The 13,094-nt window shown below is 34.0% G+C and overlaps 1 protein-coding gene across 2 annotated transcripts in view; it reads left to right on the forward strand.

Annotated features, from left to right (window-relative positions):
- LOC139947949 (uncharacterized) overlaps positions 1 to 13,094 on the forward strand; it is a 123,251-nt gene that overhangs the window by 104,856 nt on the left and 5,301 nt on the right. For both annotated transcript variants that reach the window (XM_071945843.1, XM_071945834.1), the window contains exon 16: positions 12,267 to 12,538. In XM_071945843.1, the coding sequence (XP_071801944.1) occupies positions 12,267 to 12,538 (272 nt within the window). The remainder of the gene's footprint in view (positions 1 to 12,266; positions 12,539 to 13,094) is intronic.

The following is a 13,094-nucleotide window of genomic DNA, read 5'->3' on the forward strand; positions in this document are numbered from 1 at the left end:
TCTATAAATGTAAAAATTTTGGTTATTTACCCAGTCTCAACTGATAGAATGTGTTCAGTAGTCCATCCTGTATCGTTTGGAACCATAAAATCAGCAGAAATTTTTTGACCCCAAATCTGAAAATTTTGACCATACCGGTATGGTCGATTTTTTTCATTTTGGTCCAAAAATCCAAACTCACAAAATTCTCTATAAATGTAAAAATTTTGGTTATTTACCCAGTCTCAACTGATAAAATGTGTTCAGTAGTCCGTCCTGTATCGTTTGGAACCATAAAATCAGCAGAAATTTTTTGACCCCAAATCTGAAAATTTTGACCATACCGGTATGGTCGATTTTTTTCATTTTGGTCCAAAAAGTCAAACTCACAAAATTCTCTATAAATCTAAAAATTTTGGTTATTTACCCAGTCTCAACTGATAAAATGTGTTCAGTAGTCCATCCTGTATCGTTTGGAACCATAAAATCAGCAGAAATTTTTTGACCCCAAATCTGAAAATTTTGACCATACCGGTATGGTCGATTTTTTTCATTTTAGACCAAAAATCCAAACTCACAAAATTCTCTATAAATGTAAAAATTTTGGTTATTTACCCAGTCTCAACTGATAAAATGTGTTCAGTAGTCCGTCCTGTATCGTTTGGAACCATAAAATCAGCAGAAATTTTTTGACCCCAAATCTGAAAATTTTGACCATACCGGTATGGTCGATTTTTTTCATTTTGGTCCAAAAATCCAAACTCACAAAATTCTCTATAAATCTAAAAATTTTGGTTATTTACCCAGTCTCAACTGATGAAATGTGTTCAGTAGTCTGTCCTGTATCGTTTGGAACCATAAAATCAGCGGAAATTTTTTGACCCCAAATCTGAAAATTTTGACCATACCGGTATGGTCGATTTTTTTCATTTTGGTCCAAAAATCCAAACTCACAAAATTCTCTATAAATGTAAAAATTTTGGTTATTTACCCAGTCTCAACTGATAGAATGTGTTCAGTAGTCCATCCTGTATCGTTTGGAACCATAAAATCAGCAGAAATTTTTTGACCCCAAATCTGAAAATTTTGACCATACCGGTATGGTCGATTTTTTTCATTTTAGACCAAAAATCCAAACTCACAAAATTCTCTATAAATGTAAAAATTTTGGTTATTTACCCAGTCTCAACTGATGAAATGTGTTCAGTAGTCCGTCCTGTATCGTTTGGAACCATAAAATCAGCAGAAATTTTTTGACCCCAAATCTGAAAATTTTGACCATACCGGTATGGTCGATTTTTTTCATTTTGGTCCAAAAATCCAAACTCACAAAATTCTCTATAAATGTAAAAATTTTGGTTATTTACCCAGTCTCAACTGATAGAATGTCTTCAGTAGTCCATCCTGTATCGTTTGGAACCATAAAATCAGCAGAAATTTTTTGACCCCAAATCTGAAAATTTTGACCATACCGGTATGGTCGATTTTTTTCATTTTGGTCCAAAAATCCAAACTCACAAAATTCTCTATAAATCTAAAAATTTTGGTTATTTACCCAGTCTCAACTGATAAAATGTGTTCAGTAGTCCGTCCTGTATCGTTTGGAACCATAAAATCAGCAGAAATTTTTTGACCCCAAATCTGAAAATTTTGACCATACCGGTATGGTCGATTTTTTTCATTTTGGTCCAAAAATCCAAACTCACAAAATTCTCTATAAATGTAAAAATTTTGGTTATTTACCCAGTCTCAACTGATAGAATGTGTTCAGTAGTCCATCCTGTATCGTTTGGAACCATAAAATCAGCAGAAATTTTTTGACCCCAAATCTGAAAATTTTGACCATACCGGTATGGTCGATTTTTTTCATTTTAGACCAAAAATCCAAACTCACAAAATTCTCTATAAATGTAAAAATTTTGGTTATTTACCCAGTCTCAACTGATGAAATGTGTTCAGTAGTCTGTCCTGTATCGTTTGGAACCATAAAATCAGCAGAAATTTTTTGACCCCAAATCTGAAAATTTTGACCATACCGGTATGGTCGATTTTTTTCATTTTGGTCCAAAAATCCAAACTCACAAAATTCTCTATAAATCTAAAAATTTTTGTTATTTACCCAGTCTCAACTGATGAAATGTGTTCAGTAGTCTGTCCTGTATCGTTTGGAACCATGAAATCAGCAGAAATTTTTTGACCCCAAATCTGAAAATTTTGACCATACCGGTATGGTCGATTTTTTTCATTTTAGACCAAAAATCCAAACTCACAAAATTCTCTATAAATGTAAAAATTTTGGTTATTTACCCAGTCTCAACTGATGAAATGTGTTCAGTAGTCTGTCCTGTATCGTTTGGAACCATAAAATCAGCGGAAATGTTTTGACCCCAAATCTGAAAGTTTTGACCATACCGGTATGGTCGATTTTTTTCATTTTAGACCAAAAATCCAAACTCACAAAATTCTCTATAAATGTAAAAATTTTGGTTATTTACCCAGTCTCAACTGATGAAATGTGTTCAGTACTCTGTCCTGTATCGTTTGGAACCATAAAATCAGCAGAAATTTTTTGACCCCAAATCTGAAAATTTTGACCATACCGGTATGGTCGATTTTTTTCATTTTGGTCCAAAAATCCAAACTCACAAAATTCTCTATAAATCTAAAAATTTTGGTTATTTACTCAGTCTCAACTGATGAAATGTGTTCAGTAGTCTGTCCTGTATCGTTTGGAACCATAAAATCAGCAGAAATTTTTTGACCCCAAATCTGAAAATTTTGACCATACCGGTATGGTCGATTTTTTTCATTTTGGTCCAAAAATCCAAACTCACAAAATTCTCTATAAATCTAAAAATTTTGGTTATTTACCCAGTCTCAAATGATGAAATGTGTTCAGTAGTCCGTCCTGTATCGTTTGGAACCATAAAATCAGCAGAAATTTTTTGACCCCAAATCTGAAAATTTTGACCATACCGGTATGGTCGATTTTTTTCATTTTGGTCCAAAAATCCAAACTCACAAAATTCTCTATAAATGTAAAAATTTTGGTTATTTACCCAGTCTCAACTGATAAAATGTGTTCAGTAGTCTGTCCTGTATCGTTTGGAACCATAAAATCAGCAGAAATTTTTTGACCCCAAATCTGAAAATTTTGACCATACCGGTATGGTCGATTTTTTTCATTTTAGACCAAAAATCCAAACTCACAAAATTCTCTATAAATGTAAAAATTTTGGTTATTTACCCAGTCTCAACTGATGAAATGTGTTCAGTAGTCTGTCCTTAATCGTTTGGAACCATTAAATCAGCGGAAATTTTTTGACCCCAAATCTGAAAATTTTGACCATACTGGTATGGTCGATTTTTTTTCATTTTAGACCAAAAATCCAAACTCACAAAATTCTCTATAAATCTAAAAATTTTGGTTATTTACCCAGTCTCAAACTGATGAAATGTGTTCAGTAGTCTGTCCTGTATCGTTTGGAACCATAAAATCAGCGGAAATTTTTTGACCCCAAATATGAAAGTTTTGACCATACCGGTATGGTCGATTTTTTTCATTTTAGACCAAAAATCCAAACTCACAAAATTCTCTATAAATCTAAAAATTTTGGTTATTTACCCAGTCTCAACTGATGAAATGTGTTCAGTAGTCTGTCCTGTATCGTTTGGAACCATAAAATCAGCGGAAATTTTTTGACCCCAAATCTGAAAGTTTTGACCATACCGGTATGGTCAATTTTTTTCATTTTAGACCAAAAAACCAAACTCACAAAATTCTCTATAAATGTAAAAATTTTGGTTATTTACCCAGTCTCAACTGATGAAATGTGTTCAGTAGTCTGTCCTGTATCGTTTGCAACCATAAAATCAGCGGAAATTTTTTGACCCCAAATCTGAAAGTTTTGACCATACCGGTATGGTCGATTTTTTTCATTTTGGTCCAAAAATCCAAACTCACAAAATTCTCTATAAATCTAAAAATTTTGGTTATTTACCCAGTCTCAACTGATGAAATGTGTTCAGTAGTCTGTCCTGTATCGTTTGGAACCATTAAATCAGCGGAAATTTTTTGACCCCAAATCTGAAAATTTTGACCATACCGGTATGGTCGATTTTTTTCATTTTAGACCAAAAATCCAAACTCACAAAATTCTGTATAAATGTAAAAATTTTGGTTATTTACCCAGTCTCAACTGATGAAATGTGTTCAGTAGTCTGTCCTGTATCGTTTGGAACCATAAAATCAGCGGAAATTTTTTGACCCCAAATCTGAAAGTTTTGACCATACCGGTATGGTCGATTTTTTTCATTTTGGACCAAAAATCCAAACTCACAAAATTCTCTATAAATGTAAAAATTTTGGTTATTTACCCAGTCTCAACTGATAGAATGTGTTCAGTAGTCCATCCTGTATCGTTTGGAACCATAAAATCAGCAGAAATTTTTTGACCCCAAATCTGAAAATTTTGACCATACCGGTATGGTCGATTTTTTTCATTTTAGACCAAAAATCCAAACTCACAAAATTCTCTATAAATCTAAAAAATTTTGTTATTTACCCAGTCTCAACTGATGAAATGTGTTCAGTAGTCCGTCCTGTATCGTTTGGAACCATAAAATCAGCAGAAATTTTTTGACCCCAAATCTGAAAATTTTGACCATACCGGTATGGTCGATTTTTTTCATTTTAGACCAAAAATCCAAACTCACAAAATTCTCTATAAATGTAAAAATTTTGGTTATTTACCCAGTCTCAACTGATGAAATGTGTTCAGTAGTCTGTCCTGTATCGTTTGGAACCATAAAATCAGCAGAATTTTTTTGACCCCAAATCTGAAAATTTTGACCATACCGGTATGGTCGATTTTTTTCATTTTAGACCAAAAATCCAAACTCACAAAATTCTCTATAAATGTAAAAATTTTGGTTATTTACCCAGTCTCAACTGATGAAATGTGTTCAGTAGTCTGTCCTGTATCGTTTGGAACCATAAAATCAGCGGAATTTTTTTGACCCCAAATCTGAAAGTTTTGACCATACCGGTATGGTCGATTTTTTTCATTTTAGACCAAAAATCCAAACTCACAAAATTCTCTATAAATCTAAAAATTTTGGTTTTTTACCCAGTCTCAACTGATAGAATGTGTTCAGTAGTCCATCCTGTATCGTTTGGAACCATAAAATCAGCGGAAATTTTTTGACCCCAAATCTGAAAGTTTTGACCATACCGGTATGGTCGATTTTTTTCATTTTAGACCAAAAATCCAAACTCACAAAATTCTCTATAAATGTAAAAATTTTGGTTATTTACCCAGTCTCAACTGATGAAATGTGTTCAGTAGTCTGTCCTGTATCGTTTGGAACCATAAAATCAGCGGAACTTTTTTGACCCCAAATCTGAAAGTTTTGACCATACCGGTATGGCCGATTTTTTTCATTTTAGACCAAAAATCCAAACTCACAATATTCTCTATGAATGTAAAAATTTTGGTTATTTACCCAGTCTCAACTGATGAAATGTGTTCAGTAGTCTGTCCTGTATCGTTTGGAACCATAAAATCAGCGGAAATTTTTTGACCCCAAATCTGAAAGTTTTGACCATACCGGTATGGTCCATATTTTTTCATTTTGGTCCAAAAATCCAAACTCACAAAATTCTCTATAAATATAAAAATTTTGGTTATTTACCCAGTCTCAACTGATAGAATGTGTTCAGTAGTCCGTCCTGTATCGTTTGGAACCATAAAATCAGCAGAAATTTTTTGACCCCAAATCTGAAAATTTTGACCATACCGGTATGGTCGATTTTTTTCATTTTGGTCCAAAAATCCAAACTCACAAAATTCTCTATAAATCTAAAAATTTTGGTTATTTACCCAGTCTCAACTGATAGAATGTGTTCAGTAGTCCATCCTGTATCGTTTGGAACCATAAAATCAGCAGAAATTTTTTGACCCCAAATCTGAAAGTTTTGACCATACCGGTATGGTCGATTTTTTTCATTTTAGACCAAAAATCCAAACTCACAAAATTCTCTATAAATCTAAAAATTTTGGTTATTTACCCAGTCTCAACTGATGAAATGTGTTCAGTAGTCTGTCCTGTATCGTTTGGAACCATAAAATCAGCGGAAATTTTTTGACCCCAAATCTGAAAGTTTTGACCGTACCGGTATGGTCGATTTTTTTCATTTTAGACCAAAAATCCAAACTCACAAAATTCTGTATAAATGTAAAAATTTTGGTTATTTACCCAGTCTCAACTGATAGAATGTGTTCAGTAGTCCATCCTGTATCGTTTGCAACCATAAAATCAGCAGAAATTTTTTGACCCCAAATCTGAAAGTTTTGACCGTACCGGTATGGTCGATTTTTTTCATTTTAGACCAAAAATCCAAACTCACAAAATTCTGTATAAATGTAAAAATTTTGGTTATTTACCCAGTCTCAACTGATGAAATGTGTTCAGTAGTCTGTCCTGTATCGTTTGGAACCATAAAATCAGCGGAAATTTTTTGACCCCAAATCTGAAAGTTTTGACCATACCGGTATGGTCGGTTTTTTTCATTTTAGACCAAAAATACAAACTCACAAAATTCTCTATAAATGTAAAAATTTTGGTTATTTACCCAGTCTCAACTGATGAAATGTGTTCAGTAGTCTGTCCTGTATCGTTTGCAACCATAAAATCAGCGGAAATTTTTTGACCCCAAATCTGAAAGTTTTGACCATACCGGTATGGTCGATTTTTTTCATTTTGGTCCAAAAATCCAAACTCACAAAATTCTCTATAAATATAAAAATTTTGGTTATTTACCCAGTCTCAACTGATAGAATGTGTTCAGTAGTCCATCCTGTATCGTTTGGAACCATAAAATCAGCAGAAATTTTTTGACCCCAAATCTGAAAATTTTGACCATACCGGTATGGTCGATTTTTTTCATTTTAGACCAAAAATCCAAACTCACAAAATTCTCTATAAATCTAAAAATTTTGGTTATTTACCCAGTCTCAACTGATGAAATGTGTTCAGTAGTTCGTCCTGTATCGTTTGGAACCATAAAATCAGCAGAAATTTTTTGACCCCAAATCTGAAAATTTTGACCATACCGGTATGGTCGATTTTTTTCATTTTGGTCCAAAAATCCAAACTCACAAAATTCTCTATAAATCTAAAAATTTTGGTTATTTACCCAGTCTCAACTGATGAAATGTGTTCAGTAGTCTGTCCTGTATCGTTTGGAACCATAAAATCAGCAGAAATTTTTTGACCCCAAATCTGAAAATTTTGACCATACCGGTATGGTCGATTTTTTTCATTTTAGACCAAAAATCCAAACTCACAAAATTCTCTATAAATGTAAAAATTTTGGTTATTTACCCAGTCTCAACTGATGAAATGTGTTCAGTAGTCTGTCCTGTATCGTTTGCAACCATAAAATCAGCGGAAATTTTTTGACCCCAAATCTGAAAATTTTGACCATACTGGTATGGTCGATTTTTTTCATTTTGGTCCAAAAATCCAAACTCACAAAATTCTCTATAAATCTAAAAATTTTGGTTATTTACCCAGTCTCAAACTGATGAAATGTGTTCAGTAGTCTGTCCTGTATCGTTTGGAACCATAAAATCAGCAGAAATGTTTTTGACCCCAAATATGAAAGTTTTGACCATACCGGTATGGTCGATTTTTTTCATTTTAGACCAAAAATCCAAACTCACAAAATTCTCTATAAATCTAAAAATTTTGGTTATTTACCCAGTCTCAACTGATGAAATGTGTTCAGTAGTCTGTCCTGTATCGTTTGGAACCATAAAATCAGCGGAAATTTTTTGACCCCAAATCTGAAAGTTTTGACCATACCGGTATGGTCAATTTTTTTCATTTTAGACCAAAAAACCAAACTCACAAAATTCTCTATAAATGTAAAAATTTTGGTTATTTACCCAGTCTCAACTGATGAAATGTGTTCAGTAGTCTGTCCTGTATCGTTTGCAACCATAAAATCAGCGGAAATTTTTTGACCCCAAATCTGAAAGTTTTGACCATACCGGTATGGTCGATTTTTTTCATTTTGGTCCAAAAATCCAAACTCACAAAATTCTCTATTAATCTAAAAATGTTGGTTATTTACCCAGTCTCAACTGATAGAATGTGTTCAGTAGTCCATCCTGTATCGTTTGCAACCATAAAATCAGCAGAAATTTTTTGACCCCAAATCTGAAAGTTTTGACCATACCGGTATGGTCGATTTTTTTCATTTTAGACCAAAAATCCAAACTCACAAAATTCTGTATAAATGTAAAAATTTTGGTTATTTACCCAGTCTCAACTGATGAAATGTGTTCAGTAGTCTGTCCTGTATCGTTTGGAACCATAAAATCAGCGGAAATTTTTTGACCCCAAATCTGAAAGTTTTGACCATACCGGTATGGTCGGTTTTTTTCATTTTAGACCAAAAATCCAAACTCACAAAATTCTCTATAAATGTAAAAATTTTGGTTATTTACCCAGTCTCAACTGATGAAATGTGTTCAGTAGTCTGTCCTGTATCGTTTGCAACCATAAAATCAGCGGAAATTTTTTGACCCCAAATCTGAAAGTTTTGACCATACCGGTATGGTCGATTTTTTTCATTTTGGTCCAAAAATCCAAACTCACAAAATTCTCTATAAATCTAAAAATTTTGGTTATTTACCCAGTCTCAACTGATGAAATGTGTTCAGTAGTCCGTCCTGTATCGTTTGGAACCATAAAATCAGCAGAAATTTTTTGACCCCAAATCTGAAAATTTTGACCATACCGGTATGGTCGATTTTTTTCATTTTGGTCCAAAAATCCAAACTCACAAAATTCTCTATAAATGTAAAAATTTTGGTTATTTACCCAGTCTCAACTGATGAAATGTGTTCAGTAGTCTGTCCTGTATCGTTTGGAACCATAAAATCAGCAGAAATTTTTTGACCCCAAATCTGAAAATTTTGACCATACCGGTATGGTCGATTTTTTTCATTTTAGACCAAAAATCCAAACTCACAAAATTCTCTATAAATGTAAAAATTTTGGTTATTTACCCAGTCTCAACTGATGAAATGTGTTCAGTAGTCTGTCCTGTATCGTTTGGAACCATTAAATCAGCGGAAATTTTTTGACCCCAAATCTGAAAATTTTGACCATACCGGTATGGTCGATTTTTTTTCATTTTAGACCAAAAATCCAAACTCACAAAATTCTCTATAAATCTAAAAATTTTGTTTATTTACCCAGTCTCAAACTGATGAAATGTGTTCAGTAGTCTGTCCTGTATCGTTTGGAACCATAAAATCAGCGGAAATTTTTTGACCCCAAATATGAAAGTTTTGACCATACCGGTATGGTCGATTTTTTTCATTTTAGACCAAAAATCCAAACTCACAAAATTCTCTATAAATCTAAAAATTTTGGTTATTTACCCAGTCTCAACTGATGAAATGTGTTCAGTAGTCTGTCCTGTATTGTTTGGAACCATAAAATCAGCGGAAATTTTTTGACCCCAAATCTGAAAGTTTTGACCATACCGGTATGGTCGATTTTTTTCATTTTAGACCAAAAAACCAAACTCACAAAATTCTCTATAAATGTAAAAATTTTGGTTATTTACCCAGTCTCAACTGATGAAATGTGTTCAGTAGTCTGTCCTGTATCGTTTGCAACCATAAAATCAGCGGAAATTTGTTGACCCCAAATCTGAAAGTTTTGACCATACCGGTATGGTCGATTTTTTTCATTTTGGTCCAAAAATCCAAACTCACAAAATTCTCTATAAATCTAAAAATTTTGGTTATTTACCCAGTCTCAACTGATGAAATGTGTTCAGTAGTCTGTCCTGTATCGTTTGGAACCATAAAATCAGCAGAAAGTTTTTGACCCCAAATCTGAAAATTTTGACCATACCGGTATGGTCGATTTTTTTCATTTTGGTCCAAAAATCCAAACTCACAAAATTCTCTATAAATCTAAAAATTTTGGTTATTTACCCAGTCTCAACTGATAAAATGTGTTCAGTAGTCCGTCCTGTATCGTTTGGAACCATAAAATCAGCAGAAATTTTTTGACCCCAAATCTGAAAATTTTGACCATACCGGTATGGTCGATTTTTTTCATTTTGGTCCAAAAATCCAAACTCACAAAATTCTCTATAAATCTAAAAATTTTGGTTATTTACCCAGTCTCAACTGATGAAATGTGTTCAGTAGTCTGTCCTGTATCGTTTGGAACCATAAAATCAGCAGAAATTTTTTGACCCCAAATCTGAAAGTTTTGACCATACCGGTATGGTCGATTTTTTTCATTTTAGACCAAAAATCCAAACTCACAAAATTCTCTATAAATGTAAAAATTTTGGTTATTTACCCAGTCTCAACTGATGAAATGTGTTCAGTAGTCTGTCCTGTATCGTTTGCAACCATAAAATCAGCGGAAATTTTTTGACCCCAAATCTGAAAGTTTTGACCATACCGGTATGGTCGATTTTTTTCATTTTAGACCAAAAATCCAAACTCACAAAATTCTCTATAAATGTAAAAATTTTGGTTATTTACCCAGTCTCAACTGATGAAATGTGTTCAGTAGTCTGTCCTGTATCGTTTGGAACCATAAAATCAGCGGAAATTTTTTGACCCCAAATCTGAAAGTTTTGACCATACCGGTATGGTCGATTTTTTTCATTTTAGACCAAAAATCCAAACTCACAAAATTCTCTATAAATGTAAAAATTTTGGTTATTTACCCAGTCTCAACTGATGAAATGTGTTCAGTAGTCTGTCCTGTATCGTTTGGAACCATTAAATCAGCGGAAATTTTTTGACCCCAAATCTGAAAGTTTTGACCATACCGGTATGGTCGATTTTTTTCATTTTAGACCAAAAATCCAAACTCACAAAATTCTCTATAAATGTAAAAATTTTGGTTATTTACCCAGTCTCAACTGATGAAATGTGTTCAGTAGTCTGTCCTGTATCGTTTGGAACCATTAAATCAGCGGAAATTTTTTGACCCCAAATCTGAAAGTTTTGACCATACCAAATGGTCGATTTATTTCATTTTGGTCCAAAAATCCAAACTCACAAAATTCTCTATAAATCTAAAAATTTTGGTTATTTACCCAGTCTCAACTGATAAAATGTGTTCAGTAGTCCGTCCTGTATCGTTTGGAACCATAAAATCAGCAGAAATTTTTTGACCCCAAATCTGAAAATTTTGACCATACCGGTATGGTCAATTTTTTTCATTTTGGACCTGGATGCAAACTTTCCCAAAATGTTCTATAAATCTAAAAGTTTTGGTTATTTACCCAGTCTCAACTGATAAAATGTGTTCAGTAGTCCGTCCTGTATCGTTTGGAACCATAAAATCAGCAGAAATGTTTTGATCCCAAATCTGAAAATTTTGACCATAGTGTGGAGTCGATACGCCAAGTCCTTCTTGAGATATCGCTCGGACAAGGATGATGTCCACACACACACACACACACACACACACACACACACACACGGAAGGACAAGGCAAACACTATATGCCCCTTCGGCTGGCTTCGCCGGCGGGGCATAAAAAGGACTTGGTTTAGCAACTACTGTCTCAGCGGGGCATTTGTGTTGTCAACACAACATTCTTGTTTTCTTTGATGTGCTCAGTCTACAAACAACGCATTTTGTGGGCCCATACCTCAACAAGCTGTGCTTTGTGTGGACCCTACCATTTCCAAGCTTTGTTGTCGTTCACATTATTTGTTATTTTCCACTGTACTATATGTATTTGTATGGTTGTATTGTTTATGTACTTATCCTTTGTACTATAATTGCATACAGTTCTTTGTCAATGTCATTTTAACTTCCCCATTAAGGGATAATAAAGTGTCATCTATCTACTGTATATAATATACTCTTTTCCATACTGTATACACTGTTGGGTATAGAGTAAGTTGAGTTCCATCCTTCCAATCCCCTTTACCTCTGCTTCATCGATAGAGCAGTTGAAGGGACTCTTAAAATACATCTCTTCTATCACACCATCTAGTTTGTATTCTGTTGCATTACGTATTTTTATGCTTTTACATTTTTCAATATATTAATGAGAATAAATTAAAATATACTCTCCCTAAGGTTTTTGGTTGCATTCTCCCTTAGCGCTTTGTATTCTTTGGAAAAAGCGTTTTATAAATCTGATTAATACTATTATTAATCATCAACCCATCTCTTGAAAACAAGAAAATAACTACCTGTCAATTGTTTCTACCTCGACAGTGCCATAGCCGATATCACCAACCCGTCCATATCTCGCTGCACCTGCTGCGACATCACAGATCCCTCGGTCTTCACCCTGTCCACCCCTACACCAGGCCACACCAACAAATGTCCAATCAGGAAGTTCAGACAGACAGTGCAACTGCACATTCTGGACGCTGCTTATGATGTGTGGGTGGCCAACCCTCAATTTGGCGCTGACGTTAAGAAGCGTATAGCCGAGGGAGTGAATGCTGAATGCCAATGTGGTTTCAGGGAGTTTTACCTGAAAGGTGAGAAGGGTGTAATCATCTGTTTTATTTGATTAGATTTGATTTTGGGGTTGAACAAAGACAAATTGACTAGAGTGGGACTCGAACCAATGACCTCGATCGTAAACGTGCTGGCACTCTACCAACTGAGCTATCCGGCCATATGTTGGCAATCTCCCTATTTTGTCTATATTTTCGTTTGAGGGTGCCAGTCAGAAGGCATACAACGGTAAACTGCCCTTTGTAAAAAATGTCTGTTATTATGCTCTGTATTTTAAACGCAATTCAACCTCTGGCTGCCAAGTTTTAATGGGTTTTTTTTAAACAAATAATAATAGTAATAATGTAGCCACACCCAAATTACGAGACAGTCTGGGAACAACCTTGATGCAACTTTGGTTAGACGTGATTAACATTCAAATTAATCAAATAAGTTCATCAGCACTATTTTTATTTTCTTTGATAAGAAAACAATGTTTACAGACAATTAGACGTAAACAAATGTTATTGTAATCGTGGGGGTCGTAGGTTCAAGTCGCGCTCTAGTCAATTTTTCTCTGTTCAGCTTAAAGTTATA

The sequence above is a fragment of the Asterias amurensis genome, chromosome 1, assembly GCF_032118995.1.
Source record: "Asterias amurensis chromosome 1, ASM3211899v1".
In the NCBI taxonomy this organism is placed as follows: Eukaryota; Metazoa; Echinodermata; class Asteroidea; order Forcipulatida; family Asteriidae; genus Asterias; species Asterias amurensis.